At 40.7% G+C, this 23383-nt stretch overlaps 1 protein-coding gene across 1 annotated transcript in view; it reads right to left on the bottom strand.

The window, feature by feature from the left end:
• Positions 1 to 23383, bottom strand: part of COL25A1 (collagen type XXV alpha 1 chain) — a 428953-nt gene that overhangs the window by 13633 nt on the left and 391937 nt on the right. The window contains exons 29-35 of the mRNA XM_077814764.1: positions 21908 to 21958; positions 21558 to 21584; positions 15958 to 15993; positions 14687 to 14740; positions 5750 to 5803; positions 1435 to 1461; positions 601 to 654 (exon numbers count right to left, since the gene is read on the bottom strand). Of these exons, the coding sequence (XP_077670890.1) occupies positions 601 to 654; positions 1435 to 1461; positions 5750 to 5803; positions 14687 to 14740; positions 15958 to 15993; positions 21558 to 21584; positions 21908 to 21958 (303 nt within the window). The remainder of the gene's footprint in view (positions 1 to 600; positions 655 to 1434; positions 1462 to 5749; positions 5804 to 14686; positions 14741 to 15957; positions 15994 to 21557; positions 21585 to 21907; positions 21959 to 23383) is intronic.

A 23383-nucleotide genomic window follows, 5' to 3' on the forward strand; every position in this document is an offset into this window, starting at 1 on the left:
ATGATTTCACCTTATGGTTCTCATGCATTAGAGAAATATTGCATTGTTTGGTTTACATAAACTATAGGGAAGAGCTTTAATCCATAAAAGCAACTGAATGCAAATAATTAAGGTAATTATCTTAATTGTAAAGTTTGTAATTTTTTTAAAATAATCCCTAGAATACTTTCTAAGGAACCAGATCCTCAGCTGGTACCAATCTGTCTTGACCCACTGGAGTTACATTGATTTATACCAGCTGAGGATCTGAGTCAGCATCTCCCTCACAAAAAATTACTACCCCAATGACACGTGCATTGAGAATCACAGACTGAGAAGGACTTTCATCAGGCATGGCATGGGTTACAGAAAAGGAGCCTGATCCTAGGGTGAGAGTGGACAAACTCTTCCCTTCCTGTCTCGGCAAGTGTTGTATTACTGGTTCTGCATGGAGGTTTTGGTTCTCCTTCTGACTGATGACTTTGTCTAACAAATACACGTGACCTGCCTTTTGGCACACAGTAGGAAGAAAGATCAGGTTTAATGGACAAACAATAGGGTTGGGACAGCAAAATGGACTGGGCTGAGGAATCAAACAACAGATAACAGCACTGAGGTCACCTTTTCTCCCTTTTCGCCTAGGTCACCCTTTTCTCCTCGAGGACCAGGGAAACCCTATAAAAAAAAAAAAACGAACAAAGATATCTATTGGCTTCTCTATCAATGTTGGTTAGGTTTTAAAATAGTGCTGGAAAAAATGTATAAAGAAAAAGAATACTGCACTCCATGCTATTTGTCAGAAACTTGGCTCATATTCAGCAAGGACATTTTCTGGCAATGGAAGTAAAATGTGATTCAAAGTGACTCCTACTGTTGTACATACTAAATGACATTACTGGGCTCCAAAGGGGGTTGCTGCAATTTGGGGCCTTTGACAGTAGGGAAGGTGGGAATGGGATGAGAGTGGGAAAGGTGGGAATGGGATCACAACAGGCTCTCACCTGCATGCCATAAGAAATCCTAAATTGTGAAAAACGCGTCATTTGTAGAGCGCAGGATTTTTTTTTTTAAGAGGGTTGAAGTTACTTAACGAAATGTCGGTGGCTTCTTGTTCTGCTCCTAGTGAGGGGCACTAGTTAGAGTCTGACTCTGCAAACTCTTCTTACCAGGTGTAGTAGTTACTACTGTGATTAGTCCCACGCAGGTCAATGGGACTCCTTTGGGTAGTAAGCACTGTGCCTTGTGGGCTTTGCAGGCTTGGGCTGTACTTTCTCAAAATACCATCGTTCAGTCTGTCCCTCTCACCTCTCTTTATCATATGCAAACATCAATGCAATGTTTGGTATGTTCTCTGCATGTTCAGCATGCACAGAAAATGGGAAATAAATGTGCTGCACCCAGTGAAGGAATCATTTACCTACCATTATGAGTAAATTGGTCATAAATATTACTTACATCAAGGCCAGGCTCGCCATCTTTGCCCTGCCAAAGAACCATATAAACTATGTTAGCATCCCTAAGCCTCATGACTAGCTGATGTCTTACCTGCTAATCACACCTATGAAGGCTGTGTAGATATGCAAGCCCCTGCCTTCTCCCTACAGGAGAGCAATAGCATTCTTTTTGTACAGCAGCAACACACATTTCTAGGGTTACACAAATAGCATTGCCATTAGTGAAGGGTCTTTCTGTCAGTGTTTAACATTTCCCCTGTTTCCAGGAACTGATAACTTGACTGTAAAATTTTGCTACAGATTGAAGCTTATTGTTCCAGGAGCAAGTTAAAATAATGCAATCACTAGGCTTTCACCAGTTTCAATTCACAAAAAGAGCAGGAAAAGGTGAAGATTTTTATTTATGAAAGTGGCCAGCAAATAAGCATACACCGCAAACCAATACTCATCCAGTATTTCACAGAGATGTTTAGTACACAGATAAAGCTGAAAGCCCTCACTACCCATTGGCCTTCTCCTGTTCCAGGGGAAGTCTATGGAACTTTTGCCATGGACTTGTCAGAGCAGGATTAGGTGCATTGACTTCAATGGGAGTTGAGGGCGCTCAGCTCCTCAGAGGATAAGACCCACAGCATGCACAGATTCAGAGATAAGCCTCATTCTGACACAATGTCTGCTAGTGATCTGTTCCACTTTCAGTAGGACAGCCACGCTGGTTGCACGGAAGACATGCCAGGTCACTGATCCCAAAGGCATGGGTTTATACGCTTCCTTTCAATGTAAATTATTTAATTTCTCCAAGGCTCAGACAAAACAGCTCTGGGAAATCTGGCTCAGGCAACAAGGCCTCAGAGCTGTAGGGCGTGCATGCAAAATAAAGCTGCTGTGTCATCTTCCCTCTAGTGGGGACAGCTGAGCTAGCTGATACCGGGGTAAGAGTAACTTATCGGTACGCAGTGCCAGGGTCCTGAGCTGGGGGGGCAGAAGGGGTGGGGCCTTTAAATCCCCGGGCCCTTTAAATCACCACTGCTACCCCGGGGCTCTGGTGGCAATTTAAAGGGCCAGGGGCTCCGGCTGCGGTAGCGGCGGCTGGGAACCCTGGGCCCTTTAAATCACTACTGGAGCCCCACGGTAGCAATAGCTGAGGGCAGCCCTGGGCCCTTTAAATTGTTACCGGAGCCCTGGGGCTCCCGGCCGCTGCCACTACCCCAGGACTCCAGCAGCGGGGCTCTGGTGGCGATTTAAAGGGCCCAGGGCTCTGGCTGTGGTAGTGGTGGCCGGGAACCCCAGGACCTTTAAATCACCGCTGGAGCCCCATGGTAGCAATGGCTGCGGCGGTGGACGGGAACCCTGGGGCTCTGGGGGTGATTTAAAGGGCCAGGGGCTCTGGCAACTGCTGGGAGCCCAGGGCCCTTTTAAACTGCCCACCTGGGGAAGCTGCCCCCTGCTGGTACAGTTGGCTGTGTACCGGCTCTTGCTGGTATGCCGTACCATACTGGCTTACTTTCACCTCTGGCTGATACACAGAGAAAATGTGGTTAGGTTCTGTCACAGAGTGGCTGGCTCTTTAAGGGGAATTGGGCCCAACCTCACCTGTGATGGACCAGCTATCTTCCAGCTGAGTCTGATCAGCTAGGGATCAGGTAATTATAAAAGCCAGCAAGTGGCTCAGTTAGGGGTAGAGAGCTCCCAGGAATAGGGAGACTCTAGCAGGTAGCCCCTGGGTCACGGTGGGAGAACTACAGGAAGTAGGTTGATTCGGGATAGCTCAGTGGTTTGAGCATTGGCCTGTTAAACCCAGGGTTGTGAGTTCAATCCTTGAGGGGGCCATTTAGGGATCTGGGGCAAAAATTGGGGATTGGTCCTGCTTTGAGCAGGGGGTTGGACTAGATGATCTCCTGAGGTCCCTTCCAACCCTGATATTCTATGATTCTATGATTCTTGTGGGAGGCCCTAGAATGACAGTATGACTGTCAGGCAAGTGATTTATAGAGCAGAAATAGATAGGCTCCTGCAGAAGATCCTGGGTTAGGGGGAAGGGATAATTGATGTATGTGCTATACTAGTTTAATGTGGAAGAAATAAACCTAAAAATCGAAGAAAAGGGTCTGGACCAGACTTCCTGGGCTGAGAAGACAGACCCACAGCCCCTCACTCTCTTTTCAGGAAAGATAATGCTGCTGTGAGTGCTAGCTTTGCAGACTCCGTGTGATCTCTGTGCTCAAGAAATCGGATCATGTCTGGGCACTGCACAAGGCCTGGTGATCAGGAGTGTTCCACTGAGGGCTGGAGGCAGTTGTGCTTTGAGTAAAGAGTAGCCCTGTGATTACAACAACCAGAAAAGGAATACATAATAGGTCTAACTTTCAGATCAGCCCCATCCTGGCATCCCTTTTTGTGCCTGCAGTTTTGTGGGAGCACATAACTGTGTGTGAGATGTCACTTTGATGTCTAATACTCGATGTGCAGGTGCTATTAGATATCCAAGTGACATTAACTGTATCTGCAAACTGTGGACAGAAAAAAAAAGGGAGGGCAGAATTTTTAAAATGATCTAGTTCAGTGGCCCAGTTCTGCAACACTTACACTTTTGGGGCCTTATTCTCCACTATCTTGCACTTTACTTATCTTTTACGCTTGTAAAAAGTGAGTGTTATATGCTAGCACTGGTACAAATGAGTAGAGAATCCTGGTTTGTTCTCACTTTGCACAGGTGTGAATCACTACACAATGGGCAAGTCAGTGGAAAATCTGGTCCTGTGTCTTGGGAGTTTTGCTGGACTAAGAACTGTGGGCCTGGGCCTGTCATGCACTTGATTGCTGGTTTTGTACTCTGTGTTCCTTCATCTTTTGGAAACATAAATATGGGTCAGATTTGGCCCAGGTTTACCTGACCTGCTCACAGCCCCAGAGGGAGAAAGTCCACTACCAGTGGAGAGATTGTGGTGGTAAAAGGTAGTTAACACTCGCTGGTGTTGAGGAAACTATCAGAATCCAACTCACCTCTCAAAGGGGCAGCGGTAGCTAGGAAAGGGGCATGGCCAGGGCGTGCACTGTCTTAGCACATTCCCTCAGCAACCTCTCACAAGGGCTCCTATGGAACTTCCAGATGAAAATAAAACTGCCCTACTGTGGCAAACTGTCAAAGGAATATGGTGGCAACACTACCACCTGCTCTCATACTGAGAGACTCTCTAGTGCAGGGTGATGTAAATTACAACTCCCTGTTCAGTCTTGAGAGAATCCAGTTCAAACAAATGAAACTGGAGAGGAGATGTATAAAACTCTGCCTTTGTAAATAATGACCCAATATAATTGCAGTGGAACCACTGTGATCTTACCAAAGCTGGAACAGATCTGTGTTTGTAACACACCACAGCCTTTGTGTCAATGCACACAGTAGATATCCATGTGCACACACACTGAGCTAGATCCTCAGCTGGGATAAACCAGGGTAGTTCAATTGACTTCAGTGGAGCTATGCTGATTTACATCAACTGAAGCCCTGGTCTACATATGTTAGGGATGGGTAAACTAGTTAACTAACTTATAGAAAAAAGGATCCCCCCTCCAGCCCAACCCTGCCTTGAAGTTGCTTGCTCTGGTATAGTCAGATAAAACTTTTATCATTTCTGGTTTCTGATCAGGAAACAAGTACCAAAATACTATAAGAAAATCAGTGAGACTTCTAAGCCAAATGTGCAAACTTGAGAGGTTTGGATAAGCTTTAGGTAATCATCTGAACTTCTAAATATTTATCCAAACCAAACCCAAACTATGAACCTTTTAAAGTTCTCCCATCCCAAGTACACAGAAATGCAAAAAATCAAAGCAAACCAAAATCTTCCACACACAAACAACACAAAAAATAGTAACAGCAAAATATTGTTGCATCAAAGAAATCTGAATAAGACATTATGAAAATCACAAAAACTTCCATGGCTACACTCTGTCCTGAGCTCTTTGCCAGTCTATTTTGGTGGTCTCAGGGCATCTAACAACATGTGTCGACCATACATAATCAAAATGGCATAAATTGCAGAATAAGGGGCACTTAACTCTATATTTCCTCTTTCTTTTTGGTTTGTTAGCTCCATTCCATTACTTTCGCACAGATGTATGTATGTTTAGGAATCTGCGTAAGTTTGTGATATGGGCCTGCTTCAAGCTCAGGACTTTGCGTTGTCACGGATTATCATCTGCTCTCACCACTCTCAACTAATTACACTGCTGGATGGAAAATGGTCATAAAACACAGCAAAGTTTAATCAAGGAGTGGTGAAAGTTGCAATGTGTACAAGTTCCATGCAACTTACAGGCAAACCATATGGTCCTCTGGGTCCAGGGTCACCAACAGCTCCCTTTTCACCCTAGGAAAAAGGTTAAAAACACACATCTGATTCAATCACAAACAGTCTCTTCATGTTAAAATAATCCCTCTTGCTCAAAAGTGGAAGCCTATTTATCTCTAATCCTTTGTCTGGATAATATCTGCAAATCTGATTTTCAGTAAATAGTTAAATGAAAATGACAGGGCTGTATATTCCTATGTTCAGACACACTGATTGTATCTCTTTCTGGGCAACTAAAGATACGCCAGTACAGTATGATAAATGGCAACTGTGATAAAGGTAAACATTATCATGTATTAATACTATTTTGTGTAGTTTGTTTAGTTCCAAAAATGTATGTAGTCGCTAAACATCCAGTTTCAGAGTAGCAGCCGTGTTAGTCTGTATCTGCAAAAAGAAAAGGAGGACTTGTGGCACCTCAGAGACTAACAAATTTATTTGAGCATAAGCTTTTGTTAGCTACAGCTCACTTCATTGGATGCATTCAGTGTTATTAACTTATTCAGTGTTATTAACTTCCAGCCAGCGCTGTGAGCTCGTAACAGCTGGAATACTGGGCCTTCAGGAGGAGCCCAATACTGTAATGAAAGCTGTGGGTGCTCAACACCTTGCATCCCACTCTGGCTAAACAGCTGAGATTTGCTATGATGAACCACAAAATTACTGTCAACCAAGGCTTGTGTGTAACAGGCAATATTATTAACAGTAATATCGCGAAGACCATACCATATGTAGAGCCATACATTTAGCTGCTCAGATACATTAAATAAAAATTCTAACCCGCGGTGAGACAAACGGAAGTGATTCTCACCGAGAGTCCGATCCCACTCCCCACTGAAGTCAGTGGAAGAATAGAGAGTTTCCAAAGAGGAGTGCTGTTAAAGCAACTATGCACATCACTTTTTACAAGCCAGTCCAGAGGAAGCATTTCCAGAATGAAACGAAATCTCTAGAAAACAAATGTAAGGTTGGAATCCATACTGGACTTAGTGTTTTTCAAGGTGACTGACAGAAAAAAAACCACCTTTCAAATTAGCTGACACATGGCTCTGCATCAGTGCTGCTGCAGGACCTCTGGTGGTGATCATGTTAAATCGTGTACGCTAAACATAGATATGCCTGGGGAGCAATGAAATGGGAGACTCCAAGAAACATCAAATAATGTTTCAGTATTATTTCAGTAAATAATGAAAGGTTTGCTTTCCATGGTATTCTTCCCTCTCACTGAGTACTGAACCAACACTCCAGCATAGCCTTTTGGTGGGACTGTGCTGCTGGAGGTGTTGTGTTTTGCATGAGACGGAAAAGAGAGGTCCTGGTCACGTACGGTTTTCAAGGCTTCTTGTTTGACTAGGTTCCCCCTGGAGTGTCGCTTGAGTATCTTTTTCACTTTTTTTCCTTAATACAAACAAAGCTTTCGTGTAACGTTCCCGGCATGGAAAGACACCATGTTCCATCCCAGACATTACTACAGTTCAGTGGTAGATGAACTGTCTGCCTCTTGGTGAAATGTACTCTAAAAATCTAGATTATTTATTATCCATTATTAATAGAAAGGGTACGTTTTAAAAGCACAGATTTAGATGTGTGTGTTATCTTTGGGAGTCATGGATGAATCCCTGTGCACTGCTCTGAGAATGTACCACTGAAGTGTAAATTATATTGCTTGGGTAGTAACAGCAAGGAGGCTTCAGAAAAAAAAAATAGCTGAAAGAATCTCTTGTTTAATAATCCCAGCAACAAAGGATGCATTGGGGGACTGACATTTGATCAAGTTTAGATACTTTACTTTTTGATGAAGATTATAGCTTCTTATATGTGCCGCAGTTTGGATGAGACTAAGTGTCCGATTAAGGTCTTTCTTGATTCCGTTGATCTCCCAACTGTTTCTGACTAGGCAGCGAGACTAGATACCCTTGTAAAACAACAGGAGGTACTAGAAGTAACAGCTGATTTACAAAATTAATCCCCTGGGGCCTCAGCACTTTCTGCCAGAAGAAGCTAAGAGATTTGCTAACCTACTTAATATAACAGCTACAAAGTTCTCTGATCCATATTTGAGATTCATCAAGACTAGTTAATGTCCTTTTGATCTAGACCATATGGAGTCCTCTCAAAATAGGCCCGTATCATTGCTAAACATATGGTAGACATAAAAATACTGGCAAAGGGTTTGGCAAATCAGTTCAGGGAAGTCATCCCATCTATTATACACAAGGATCGGACTGGATATGTACCCTACAGATTTTCTACCTCCAATGTGAAGCACCTGCAGAAAGGTGTTTGGAACATGGGCTCATGCCATCAGTGGCTATGGATTAGGATGGATTAAGGATGGGGGGGAAGACTTTTAGGATTGCTGCCCCGAACAGTGAAATAAACTACTTGCTTCACGGAAACAGACTTTCACAGTCTAGTTTTAAGAAACTCTTAATCTTTTATTTTCAGAATCTTGCCAGTGCAAAAGTAACAATTTTGTCGCTCTTCAGTGTTGTTTCCTGCCATTTTAGATCCAGTGTCCTGAATTATGTTGTTCTGTGTTGTGCTGAAGTACTGTATTTGCAGGAACAACACTATATTTGGTGTCACCCTAGAACCTGCACACAAACTAGATGGAGATCTCATGAGACCACCCCACTGAGAAGATTTTTAAATAAATAAATGTGTTGTCAGAAACACTAACATATTTTGAATGTCTTTAGTGACAGAAGTTTTAGGCAAGCCACATGTTTGAGGTCCTGAAAAGAGCTAAGTTCAGAGACAAAACTTTGCCACACAGATGAGAATCCCTTGCAATTCCTATTTCATTAAGTGTGAATCTTTCAAGACCTTTTGAACTAATAAGAGACTGGAGAAGCCGTTTTGTCTGACAACATTATCGCTGAAATTTACATTAGCTATTGGATGATTAGCCATAGGGAATATATAAAATACAAATACTCCAAAATGTTTGATTGTCCAGAGGGAAAATAGAGTTTACTGGCAAACAGACAATGTAAATTAGATGTTGTTAGGGCTTCCAGCCAGCCTTTATATCTATTATTAAACAATCAATTCCATTTTTGGTTAGAAAAATCATTAAAATATAAGCAGAGATGGCTGTAGTAAAAACTCCTGCAGTTCCTGGTGAAATGGCAATGCTGATATTTTCAGTGTACTAATAAAAATGTGAATGTATGTAGCACCTTTCATACCAGAATATCAAAGTGTTTTACAAATTTTAATTCATTGTCATATCTCTTTTACAACAAGAAGCATCACATACAAATATATCATTGTGCACAAAGTGTCATCCTGAAATGCTGCCCATGGTCATCTGAGAGTATTATATTCCCATAAAACAGATAATAATAATTTGCAAAGCTTATACAACATCTTACATTTTTAAAGCACTATTCTCACAATAACTATATAGGGTGGTTAGGCAATTATCACCATCCCAGTTTTACAGAGGGAGAAACTTAGACAAAGAGCATCAAATTCAGCTCTGGATTAAATAGGTGCAACTCTGACTGGAGTCAATGGGAGTTGTATTCCCTTATGCCAGAATTGAATTGGGCCAAGAGAAATTAAATGACTTTACCAAGACTATGCAGTGAATTATTGCCAGATCCAGCATTAGATAATTTCCTGTCTTGGAGTCCCCTGAACCAGTTCTTTAGATCACACTGCCTCCATCTAAATTGGAATAGTCAGTGTTTGATATTCTAGTGAAATAGCTAAACTCGAAAAAATTCAGATCTGGACAATGTTCCTTCTGCCACATGCCACAGAATGGTAAATGTTATTAGATCAGGTGACTCCATCACTGCCCAAAATCTGTATATACAAAAATGAATCCATATAGTTAAGGGAATTTTATTTTAATTTGGAATTATATTTTAATTTGATTTTCCTTGCTCCCTGAAACGTTTAAGGAGTCCTAAATCTGCACTCAACTACAGTGTCTTTTAAAAAGCGAGATTAGCTTTCCAAATTATAAGTATAATATGTGGATTTACAATTTACTTTGTATTTGCAACTGACCCTTCCTCAACATTTCACCTTGAGACATCTGCATAGCCTTCCAACTTAACACTAGCTTCTGTTCCTGAACCAAAGATTTAGTTGTCATCATGGACAAAATTTGATCCTGTACCATGATATCCAGCAGCCATATATGGCCCATTATTTTGAAATGTAGAAGTTGAGGTCCAAGGACAAAATGTTTGTGCTCCTGTTTTTGCATACAGAAGCTCAATAAGTGCATGTGCAAATTGTAACGATGCATTAAAATAGCTGATAGTGCATTTATTATTTATTTCAATTTAAATAGTTTAAAAAGACATTTTTACAAAAGTCTAGGTACTCCGACTCATAACAAATGCCACAGCAAAGCTCCAACAGCATTAAATAATTATTCAGGCAGGAGCTCTGCAAGCCTGTCACCTACAAAAAAACTTCTTTCCACCCCCCATCATTTAATTGATTTATTATTAGTTTTATTTGTTATTTATATTACTGTAGTGCATAGGAGCCCTAATCATGGACCAGGACTCCATTGTGTTGGGAACTTCACAAACAGAGAACAAAAAAACATGGTTTATAATTTAAGTTTTAATCTTTTCACTCTTTTTTTCCTCTTTTTTAAAAAAGGTTTGGAGTGGTTACAGAATTCTTGGTCCTCCACAGTTTACCAGAGAAGACCGGGATGTGTCACAGCAAGGAGCTTAATAAACATAGGAACTTCTTGATTAGGGAGTTCTCTAGTTGCTGCTTAACGCGTGGCTCTTCATGTTTATGTTCTTACACTACACAGAGATGTCTCTCTTTCAAAGAAGACTTGAGTAATGTAATCCCCTACAAAAAATAAGCTAGGGCCCTCAAGACCATTAAACTAAACTGAGTGGCAACATTAGCTACTGTACCTGCTTTGGACTACAGGACATGTCTACATCTTATATCTCACCACATATTTTTGCAAAAATGAATCCTCAAGTCATGCAGATCTGTCTCGGATGAGCTGCTGTTAAAGCAAATTGGATCCAGGCCATATACCAATGACTTCAGTATGGCAGGTCTGAAATAGTGTTACCACAGCTGTTTGTTAGAAATCCAAACAGACGTAATTCTGGGTTTGCGACTCCTAGGAGATTTTAGTCAGTATCAAGTATCATCTTTTGTTTTTTTCTGCAAATTTAAAGTGGCGTTAAGGTTGACAGGCTCATAGTTAAAATGCCTGGCCCCCATCTTATTTAGACTGAAATCGATAGGAAATTTCCTACGGATTTTCAATGGGAACAGGCTCAGTTCCTAGCTTCTACCTTAAAAAACAGTGATAATTAAATGATGCTTTCCAGATTTTGAGGACACCCCTCAGCTCCTCTAAGAACAAGAACTGTAAAAATCCCTGTTCCTCGCTGGATGACTCAGCAGTCATAAATATGGAGCACTGAGCTTTTTGACATTGTGCATGTACACAATCAAATCACACTGTCTTCTGCTTTCTCCGTTTTCTCCATCATTCTAGGCACACAAGACAATGAAACCGACCAAAAACCTGTTCTGTGCAACATTCAGAATGCAGGAGTCCTACTAGTTTCTTCCTGATCTGTGATTGCAAAATACCCATTACCCTGGATTCCTCTTTGTTAGTGAACAACAGAAGCATCTCCTACAGCCTAAGTAGATGAATGTGTGGTCAGCAAGAATATTGTGGGAGACCGTGTCAAAAGCTTTGCTAAGGTCAAGGAACAACACATCCGCTGCTTTCCCCTCATCCACAGCGCCAGTTATCTCGTCATAGAAGGCAATTAGATTAGTGAGGCATGACTTGCCCTTGGTGAATCCATGCTGACTGTTCCTGATCACTTTCCTCTCCTCCAAGTGCTTCAGAATTGATTCCTTGAGGACCTGCTCCATGATTTTTCCAGGCTGACTGGCCTATAGTTCCCAGGATCCTCCTCCTTCCCTTTTTTAAAGATGGGTGCTACATTAGTCTTTTTCCAGTCATCCGGGACCTCCCCCAATTGCCATGAGTTTTCAAAGATAATGGCCAATGGCTCTGCAATCACATCCGCCAACACCTTTAGCGCTCTCAGATGCAGTGCATCCGGCCCCATGGACTTGTGCTCCTCCAGCTTTTCTAAATAGTCCCGAACCACTTCTTTCTCCACAGAGGGCTGGTCACCTCCTCCCCATACTGTGCTGCCCAGTGCAGTAGTCTGGGAGCTGACCTTGTTCGTGAATTAGCTTTTTCCACATCCTCTGTCACTAGGTTGCCTCCCTCATTCAGTAAGGGGCCCACACTTTCCTCGACTTTCTTCTTGTTGCTAACAAGAAACCGTTCTTGTTACTCTTAACATCTCTTGCTAGTTGCAACTCCAAGTGTGATTTGGCCTTCCTGATTTCACTCCTGCATGCCTGAGCAATATTTTTATACTCTTCCCTGGTCATTTGTCCAATCTTCCACTTCTTGTAAGCTTCTTTTTTGTGTTTAAGATCAGCAAGGATTTCACGGTTCAGCCAAGCTGGTTGCCTGCCATATTTACTATTCTTTCTACACATCGGGATGGTTTGTCCCTGTAACCTCAATAAGGATTCTCTAAAATACAGCCAGCTCTCTTGGACTCCTTTCCCCCTCATGTTATTCTCTCAGGGGATCCTGCCCATCAGTTCCCTGAGGTTGTCAAAATCTGTTTTTCTGAAGTCCAGTGTCCGTATTCTGCTGCTCTTCTTTCTTCCTTGTGTCAGGATCCTGAACTCAACCATCTCATGGCCACTGCCTCCCAGGTTCCCATCCACTTTTGCTTCCCCTACTAATTCTTCCCAGTTTATGAGCAGAAGGTCAAGAAGAGCTCTGCCCCTAGTTGGTTCCTCCAGCACTTGCACCAGGAAATTGTCCCCTACGCTTTCCAAAAACTTCCTGGATTGTCTCTGCACCGCTGTATTGCTCCCCCAGCAGAAATCAGGGTGACTGAAGTCTCCCATGAGAACCAGGGACTGTGATCTAGTAACTTCCGTGAGTTGCCGGAAGAAAGCCTCGTCCACCTCATCCCCCTGGTCCGGTGGTCTATAGCAGACTCCCACCATGACATCACCCTTGTTGTTCACACTTTTAAACTTAATCCAGAGACTCTCCGGTTTTTCCTGCAGTTTCATACTGGAGCTCTGAGCAGTCATACTGCTCTCTTACATACAATGCAACTCCCCCACCTTTTCTGCCCTGCCTGTCCTTCCTGAACTGTTTATATCCAACCATGACAGTACTCCAGTCATGTGAGTTATCCCACCAAGTCTCTGTTATTCCAATCACATCATAATTCCTTGACTGTGCCAGGACTTCCAGTTCTCCCTGCTTGTTTCCCAGGCTTCTTGCATTTGTGTATAGGCACTTGAGATAACTTGCTGTTTGTCCTGCTTTCTTAGGATGAGGCAGGAGCCCACCCCTTTCGCGCTCTCCTGCTCGTGCTTCCTCCCGGTATCCCAGGTCCCCACTTACCTCAGGGCTTTGGTCTCCTTCCCCCGGTGAACCTAGTTTAAAGCCCGCCTCACTGATGTAGTATGGCACTAACAAATGGTCACTCATCCTGCAGTAACTGTAGTTCTTTGAGATGTCTCCCCAGGGGTGCTCCACTTTAGGTGCGCTAGAGATTTCTCATAGCAGTGTCCATCTGGCCTGCACATGTATGCTTGTCAGTCTCCTGCCCTGTGCCATTGCTGTATAGCACTGCGTGGGCAAACCACCCTCAGTTCCTTCTCTGCTGTGAAGCCTTATAGCAGAGAACTCCAAAGCAGTGGGGAAGGCAGGCAGGTAGTGGTAGTGGAGCACCCATAGGGACACACATCTTGTAGAACTACAGTTACTGCACAGGGTGAGTAACTGTTTCTTCTTCAAGTAGTGTCCCTTCAGGTGCTCCACACTAGGTGACTACCAAGCAATTCCCCTTAAGGCAGAGGGGGCTTCAGTGTGGAGTCCAGTATGGAAGAAAGTACAGCCAAGCCGAACACAGTATCAGAAGCTGAGTCGTGAGCCATTGCGTAGTGTTCAGCGAATGTATGCAGACAAGCCAAGTAGTGGCCTTACATATTCCAATAATGGGTATGTTTTTGAGAAATGCCGTAGAGGTGGAAATGGACCTCGTAGAGTGAGTATGTATGTCCGTAGGTGCTTGAATATTACCAGATTCATAGCAAGAATTAATGCAGTCAGCTATTCACGTAGAAAGTCTTTGATTAGAGACTGCAGGCCCTTTCAATCTACCTGCAAGCAAGACATCAATTTGGAGGTCTTTCTGAAGGGTTTAGTCCTATCCAGACAGAAGGCCCTGGACAGTGATTGGTAAGCAAATGGCAAAGTACATCAGATAAGGAAACCATCTTTGTCTGGGCCAGGTTGCAACTATTAGGATGACTCTGGATTTGTCCTTCTTTATTTTGAGCAGCTACCCCCGACCCCCAAACGTTTCTCTGTGCCCCCCCACAGATTGGAGACCTCTGTTTTAGATCATACCCTTAGCGATGCATATTGTCAATATCTTTGCCTTGTTGTAACTGACTGAAACACAGGAAACAATTCTCCTGCTGCTGCACAAGAAGGACTAGCATACAGCTCCCTTCCTCTCATCTTTGTGACCGCGGCAGGTTTTAACAGGAATGAAAAGCAATAAAAACTTATTTGAGTAACTAAATTAAGCAGATATGACTGAATACACTCAGGGAGTAGATCATATGAGTAAGAAGGTGCTATTTTTACATGTTTCAGATTAAAAATGCACTTTAAACTATTTTAGGAAGTCTGACCCTTAAACACAAGAGGTACTATTCTGCTCACTAACATTTGTGCGTGTCATTAGTTTTAGAACAACATTTTGCCACAATGTTTTCTTCATAAGGAGAAACATCTGAATAATGTGTACTTACTCTATCTCCTTTAGGACCTGCTGGGCCATGTGGACCGACTGGGCCATCCATACCCTAAAAGATTAAACAAACAAGTAGTGAAAAACAAATGCCCTGAAATCTGTTAGCGGTTCTTAATTGCAGATTTATTCTGGTCAGGAACTACCTTAGGATCAGTTCAGCTCCCACTGGCTGAAAATATAGGTTGAGATTGTCAAATCTTAATGATGCTGGGAATTGGGCATCCAAATCCACTAGGGGGTTTGAAAATCCCATCTATAAACTATTAGCTATGATGTATGTAGCTCATCTTTCATCTAATTGGTTTGTACTTTATTGCTTTAAATCAACAGATTAATAAAGGTTTTAAAATGTAGAGTGAATTTCTGCCACTAGGAGTTAAAGGGTTAAACAAGGAAGTTTATACTAAAAATTGTGTAGATTAAATATAAGAGGCCATAATGACGAATGACAGGCTTAACAAGGCCTTTAAATACATAGCTATGTTGTTCCTTCACTTTTCCCCTTCCTTCTTCATCATTATAAATGCCACAGCAGTTAACATTTGTTGTAAATATCAAAAGGCTCAACATCGAGTTGTAGAAGTTTTGCACCACTCTCACAGACTCCGTATTACCTGGTCTTGTGAAGGTAGTACAAAACTCATCAGGGCTTCAGATTATACAGAGAAGCCTAATTTTACCAAGTAGAACAAGCGCTAGTGAAACTATTGCTTTTTACACTTCTTGTTGTTGCTTTCTCAGCTCAGAATTGATGTTCCAAGCATGGCATGGTTTCCACTACTGAAGTCAGACGGAACAGTACAAATAAAAGACAGGAAAAGGAAGAAATACAGCATGCTTCATTCAAATGGCAGTTCTCCTTACATGGGATTTGAAAGCTAGTCTCAGTGACAAAGCTACAATTTCCAAGGCCAATGTAAATCCAAGATGAACATAAAGCTCAGAAAGAAGATGAATATACTTAGATATTCTGAGCCATGTCCCCGTTTTAACAGATTTTCCTGTACAGCTGTATAAACTAGGCCAGCTCCAACCAAAATTTCACCCCATAATACATTAAGATTCAGAGCCCCATCTATAGAGCATGCCACTATCTGTCCCCCACTGCTAACCAGTACCAAGACTTTCTTCAGATTCAGCATCATGTAAGTTGCTTGATAAATTTTGCCTCATTCCATGTAAGTCACATGTATAAACTAGGCAAATAGGACCACTGTGAAACACATAGACTCAGTAGCAAAGCATGACACAGGAATGCAAGGGACTCACCCGGGGTCCTGGCTTTCCGTCTAAGCCAGATGCTCCCTGTATGATTAGGTGGAAGCATGGATGATGGGTATAACATGAATGACAAGAATGTGAGATTAGTAAGTGGTGTTGATGAATAAACATAACTTAAACACAGAATATAAGCTGTTACGGGGTTCTGGAATGAGGATTACATTATTACAATATGTTAGTTAAAAAATTACATACAACATTAAGAGCCGGATTCTGATCTCAGTTACATTGGTTTTACACTGATGTAACATCACAGACCTGATGGAATTACTCCTGATTTACACCAGCGTACCTGAGATCAGAATGAGGCCCTAGATATATTAGTGTTACAAACATCAGACATTATGGTGTTTCTTGTGCTTTAATATGCATATACTTAATTTATAAATTAACTAACAAGTTGTCTAATGTGAATTATAAAATACTGACAATACTGACTACTCTACTTTGCAATGAAATTAAAATATACATTTTAACATCGATAAGAAGAGTTTAAGCTGAAGAAAATTGTGTTACATCACCAACAAAATCTTGGCCCTCATTACAATGGTTTTATTCGTTTTCAAGAGCCCAGGAGACAATGACGTTTCCTGTTTTTACCAGCAAATTACAATTGTAGCGCATGTTCACGAACATTGAATCTAATTCCAGGCTGGAAGTGCAGATATGCATTGCACTTTGGGCTATTCAGTTTAACATCCTCAGGGACTGGCTGACCCCTGGTGGATTTTATATGAATAACATAAGACTGGTACACTGGAAACTATTTGCTGGATTATCAAAGGGACTTTTTGTCAACTTGAAAATTGCTAGTTTCACTGAAAGACACTAAAATCTTTCTGGTAAAGGTGACATTCCTCAGAGTCTCTCTGCAAATCTTTAAAAACTTTTGACCAGATTTTTTCTGATCTTTTTTTAAATGCTGCTGCGCACAATATCTACACAGCAACAGGGGAAGCAGATTGACTATAAAGTGGAAAACAGTTAAATTGACTTTTCACAAACTGCTGTCAAATGCACAAAGGAAACATAAAATATATTGTTTTTCTTCTAATCACTTTCAGCTCTGGTGTCTCTTGGGACAAAATTTTCAAATGGAAATGTGATTTTTAAGTCAATTATGTCCCTTTAAGATCAATTTATGCCAAGTACCTATAATGAAAACTGTTCTGAACAGTACAAGGCAAAAGTACAAACAAACAACCAAACAAAAAATCCAGCATCTCTGGCTGAATGGGGAATGTTTTAAAATTCTAGAAGCCAATTCCCAAGGTCTTTACTCAAATTTTACTCAGTCCTGACTCAGGCAAACCTCCCACCTTAGTGGCAGTTCTTCAATGAAATATCACTGAGGATACATCGAAATTAAAACACAACGTGTTTGATAAAACCACGTTTTTAAAGCAAACACCACACAACATTGAAATCACAACATGATTAATGTAATGGGGCTGACAGCATCCTCGTGAGGCTATTAACACTGTCCACTGACACGTGACAAAAAGAAACTGACAGCACTGTGTGTTACAGGATGTGACTTTGGACAATGGTACAGACTCTAGATACAACAAAACAAGACTGATGTTCTGCTCCAACATGATAGAGGTTTATAAATGCTGTTGAGTAAACCAGATTTGTTGGTTGAAAGTAGAGAGAAAAAGTCTGTGATTTGCACTGAAATTGAATAGTTTTTTTTACTTACTGGAAGACCAAGGGGCCCTCTGTCACCCTTTTGACCTGGTTCACCCTTCAATCCTTTAAGACCATTTAACCCTGGTTCACCCTAAATGTAAAAGTATAAATGCCAATTTTTTGGTGCTATAATGGGTAGTTAAGCTGGGACAGAAGAGAGCCAGTCTTAGATGTAGCTGCAAATTCCAGTTCAAAACAAAAGCAAGTTCTTTTCAGTGTAAGGTACTAATTCAGCATTCACAGATTATTGGCAATTTACATGGAGATATTGTACTGACCTGTGCTAAAATATACAATAGACAATGACTGGTCATTTTAAATACAACTGTGTGTTGAAATAATACAAGAAACTGCTGTGTAAAACTTTCCTGACTCACTTCTAAATAATTATTGAAGTATTTGTCTCATGTGGGGTCAATTGTAATTTTCCTGCCTCCTGAGTTTCCTCTATGCCCACACGTTTCTGTCATAGACTGATAATTCAAAAGAAAAGAAAAACCTTAGACAAGAATATTAGAGATTGTATTTTGTTCAGATTAGTAATAATTGATTTCTGCAGTGAGATCTGCAGAAAGGTGCATTTTGTGTGGAAGTACATTCTCTTCCAATGACAAACTGGAATTTGCAACACAGTCTTATGTAAAGATACTTTAAACCTTTAAGCACTCATAGTTAAACAGGAAATTAAGAGGAGCAGTGTGTTGTACGGGGACAATGCATTTTGGGGGTCCATCCTTCACTGATCTCACAAAAAAGCTATTTATAGTAGAACAAAAGATGTTGTGGAAAGATTGAGATTATCTAGTTACTTGGACATCGCTCTATTAAAAATGGTGAAGTGAATAATGGTGAACCTAGGGTATGTGTAAAGGCATCTTCACACTATGTAAAACTACCACAGCATGGTGGCTCTATAGACAACTCAGGGTGCTAACAATACCTGCTTCCAGTGAGAAATGGAAATGCATAGGATTTTCTCTGTGCGAAGGACGGTGCCCTGCTCCCAGGGTTTCTCACAAACAAACAAACAAACCATAAAAGAATTTAATCTATGCTTCTGCTTTCAGTGATGTCTCTTTTGTCCCTGCCTTAAAACAGGAGCCATTTCTCTATTCTTCCTCCATTTGAGTGAATGGATGTCTCTACAATGGAGCTGGAAATTGTAATTTCCAGCTTAAATAGACATATCCATGCTTTGTCCCTTTCCTGACATTTGGAAGCAGAAATCCTACAAAAACTTGACTCTCAGGTCAAAAGTCTGAAGTAAGACAGGTGCTAAGCTGGAATAGAACTAGGGTTGTCAATTAATCACAGTTAAATCACGCGATTAACTCAATAACATTAATTGCGATTAAAAAAATTAATCGTGACTAATCGCAGTTTTTAATTGCACTGTTAAACAACAGAATACCAATTAAAATTTACTAAACATTTTGGATGTTTTTCTATATTTTCATATATATATTTTAGCCTGTGTTGTAATTGAAATCAAAGGGTATATTATTTTTCATTACAAATATTTGCACTGTAAAAATTATAAACAAAAGAAACAGTATTTTTCAATTCACTTCATACAAGTACTGTAGTGCAATCTCTTTGTCATGAAAGTGAAACTTACAAATGTAGATTTTTTTTGTTACATAACTGCACTCAAAAACAATGGAAAACTTTAGAGCCTACAAGTCCACTCAGTCCTACTTCTTGTTCAGCCAATCGCAAAGACAAACAAGTTTGTTTACATTTATAGGAGATAATGCTGCCCTCTTCTTATTTACAATGTCACCAGAAAGTGAGAACAGGCATTTGCATGGCACTTTTGTAGCCGGCACTGCAAGTCATTCACATGCCAAATATGCTAAACATTCGGAGGCCCCTTCATACTTCGGCCACCATTCCAGAGGACATGCTTCCATGCTGATGACACTCGTTAATAAAATAATGCGTTAATTAAATTTGTGACTGAACTCCTTTGGGGAGAATTGTATGTCCCTTGCTCTGTTTTATCCACATTCTGCCTTATATTTCATGTTATAGCAGTCTCAGATGATGACCCAGCACGTGTTGTTCATTTTAAGAACACTTTCACTGCAGATTTCACAAAACGCAAAGAACATACTGATGTGAGATTTCTAAAGATAGCTACAGCACTCAACCCAAGGTTTAAGAATCTGAAATGCCTTCCAAAATCTGATCAGGACAGGGTGTGGAGCATGCTTTCAGAAATCTTAAAAGAGCAACACTCCAATGCTGAAACTACAGAACCCCAACCACCAAAAAAGAAAATCAACCTTCTGCTGGTGGCATCTGACTCAGATAATGAAAATGAACATGTGTCGGTTCATACTGCTTTGGATTGTTATCGAGCAGAACCCGTCTTCAGCATGGACATATGTCCCTTAGAATGGTGGTTGAAGGATGAAGGGACATATGAATCTTTGGCACATCTGGCACATAAATTACTTGCGACGCCGGTTACAACAGTGCCATGGGAACATCTGTTCTCACTTTCAGGTGACTTTGTAAACAAGAAGCGGGCAGCATTATCTCCTGCAAATGTAAACAAACTTGCTTGTCTTAGCGATTGGCTGAATAAGAAGTAGGACTGAGCAGACTTGCGGGCTCTAAAATTTTACATTGTTTTATTTCTGAATGCAGGGTTTTTTGTACATAATTCTATATCTGTAAGTTCAACTTTCATGATAAGGAGATTGCACTACAGTACTCGTATTAGATGAATTGAAAATACTATTTCTTTTGTTTTTTTACAGTGCAAATATTTGTAATAAAAAATAAATATAAAGTGAGCACTGTACACTTTGTATTCTGTGATGTAATTGAAATCAATATATTTGAAAATGTAGAAAATGTAGAAAACATCCAAAATATTTAAATAAATGGTATTCTATTCTTGTTTAACAGTGCGATTAATCATGATTAATTTTTTTAATCGCTTGATAGCCCTAAATAGAACTGATTTCAGAAGATCATTACTGAACCAAGCCTCCAATGCCAGGCAAAGTTTGACATAGTCTGTGACTCAAACCTTTAAAAAGGGATATTTCTATCTCATCCCCCGTACCTCAAAAACCAAATAATCCTTTTTTAGAAAGCTGAATATGAAAAGAGAAATGTAATGATTAAAATGGTTGTTACAGGATTCATTATGCTTGAGTGTGATACTAAATTTTTGAACTAATGTGTTAATTTAATTAAAATACAAATTAAACCATGGTTTCTTTTAATCTTTCCAAAATCATCCATGTTTTCAGGAAACTGGCTGTTGTCTAAAACTTTTGCAGGGTTTCTGGGGTATGTGTCATGCGCACATTCTATGCTAGGGATGAGGGAGTGTTTCCAGCAGCACTAAGATATATACTGATGCCTGGTGTGGGACTCCTAGTGGGGACTGTGGGAAGGAAGGTGAACTTGTGTTGGAAGGCGTAGGAGATGGGAGAGAGAGCAGAGGAAGAGGAAAAGAGGCATATCTGGAAACCAGTTTATTTGATTTCTCCTCCTCCATGTACAACACACTCATCCTCTGTGTTCTAAAGCGTAATTTAAGGCAATTGCAAATCACTAATTAGAATAGCATGAAACTCTCACCAGCAAACAGGAGGCTAGGTAATTTTAATACCAGTTCATAATCATAATTATAAAAATCTAGTCCCATTTATGCTCATGTGTAACACACACAAGCAATCATCATAAATTATTACAATTCAAAAATATCCTTTAACTTTTACTTTAGTATCTGCTTAAAGGCTTAAGAGTATCAGAAATATTTCACAAATAAATGAGACAAAGGACACAACATAGATGCATGCTTCACTATGGTTAACAAAGAACATAGCATGGCACATTACAGATTTAAGGAATCCAGGCAATTATTCATTTACCTTTGGGCCAGGCAGTCCATGGGGTCCCTGAAAATAAAGATTCCATCTTTAATGAAGAAAATAAAGGTTTGTTGCCTTTTCTAGGTACAAGTTGCACCTGCATTTTTCTTTTTACAAAATAAATTGCAAGTGCCAATATAAATAATTGCACCGCTAAGTACCCCACTGGGGGAACAAAACAGGGAAACACATTTATACCCACAATTAATTTCTCCACTTCCTAAGAACTTTGGGTTAGGATCCAAATACAGGTCCAAAATCCAGGGCTTGGGTCCATCTCTAATAGTCATGTACTCTCAGCACTTTTATTAAGCAAGCATTACAATGTGGAGAGGGAAAGAAAGACTTACCATAGGGCCTGGTGACCCATGCGGCCCTGGTGGTCCTGAGGGTCCTATGATCTACATATAGAAAATGATGTCATTAGCTCATGTAGTGAAGGGATCTCCCTTGTAAATACAGGAAGTCAGACTCTTTCTCCCCAGCTCTCTGCTAACATCGTTTGTCACTATTCAGATGAAGAATACTGCAGAGTGCTGCAGTTGCTGGAGAGCACTTTAAAAAGTAACAGCATAACTTGCACATATATATGGCATCTTTAGCTTTGTACTTGGAGTGCTTCTCAGACTTGGCTATTATTCGCACTTAATGGACGGGGTATCTGAGGTACAGAGAGAAAAAAATGACATGTCCAAGGTCATACTTCAAGTCAGATGCGGAGCTACAAACAGAATACAGGGTCTCCTGATTCCCAGTCCTCCACTCAAACCATTAGATAACTTTAAAACACTAGCTAGTAGTAAACTTCTTCAAATGCTGTTGGCTCTTTTATTTTCTGGTACATATTCCCTGCTATACTTGCAATCTATATACTACAGGAATAGCGAAGAATGCTGTGATGCCATTCCCTGGTTCCTTTCCAATCCTGATCAATGGAGATAAAACTAAACAATTTACCTTAAGTCTTGGGACGTATCTAGATTGCCCTCTTCCTCCCTGTTTATTTGATTTAGTCCAACAAGCACTACTTGCACAAATGTTCAGGCTTAATCCCAATGATGAAGTCATTACAACAGGTAATCAGGTTATTCAGTGTTCAGCATGTGTTCATTACATGCTGGTTTACTTTACTGATCCCACCAAATCCAGAAATAAGAATTTCATTCTGGTATTTATAATGTTTAACACCACTTCTCACACTGGGCTCAATCCAAAATAGCTATGAATTGTGACTTATGAGAGCAGTACTGAGAGCTACCAGGAGGGCTGCTGAGCAGCACAGCCAGTTCTAGGGATTATCATATAGCGCTAATCACTTTTCTAGCCAAACCTCTGAGGTTAAGTGTGGTGTCAACAAAGCAGGTTTTAAAATATAAAATAGGACGAAGAGAGAAGGGTTGATAATGGATGGTGGGAATTTGTCCTGGGAGTGGAGAGGAGTGGGATGGAAAAGAAAACAAGGACGATTGCCATGGCTGTTTTCTCTGGGGGATAAGCCTTTTACAAAAACACTACTAGGAAATTCAGCAAGATCTTTGAGTTCCACACACACATAATGTTGGAAAGAAACTAATTGATTTTCCCTTCAGAGCTAGATTGAGACATTTGTGCTCTGTACTGAGAAATGGGATCTAGAGATGCCAGGACAGGGAGCCAGCAACTCTTGAATTCTTATCCTAGCTCTAATATTGGCTGCCTGTTGTCTTGGACAAGATACTTAACCTCTTTGCTTCAGTTTCATGATCTAAAATATTGAGCTAATGGTACTTACCTATATCACAGGAGCCTTGTGTGAGGTTTTTATTTATGTTTGTAAAATGTTTTGA

This window comes from Eretmochelys imbricata, chromosome 4 (genome assembly GCF_965152235.1).
Source record: "Eretmochelys imbricata isolate rEreImb1 chromosome 4, rEreImb1.hap1, whole genome shotgun sequence".
In the NCBI taxonomy this organism is placed as follows: domain Eukaryota; kingdom Metazoa; phylum Chordata; order Testudines; family Cheloniidae; genus Eretmochelys; species Eretmochelys imbricata.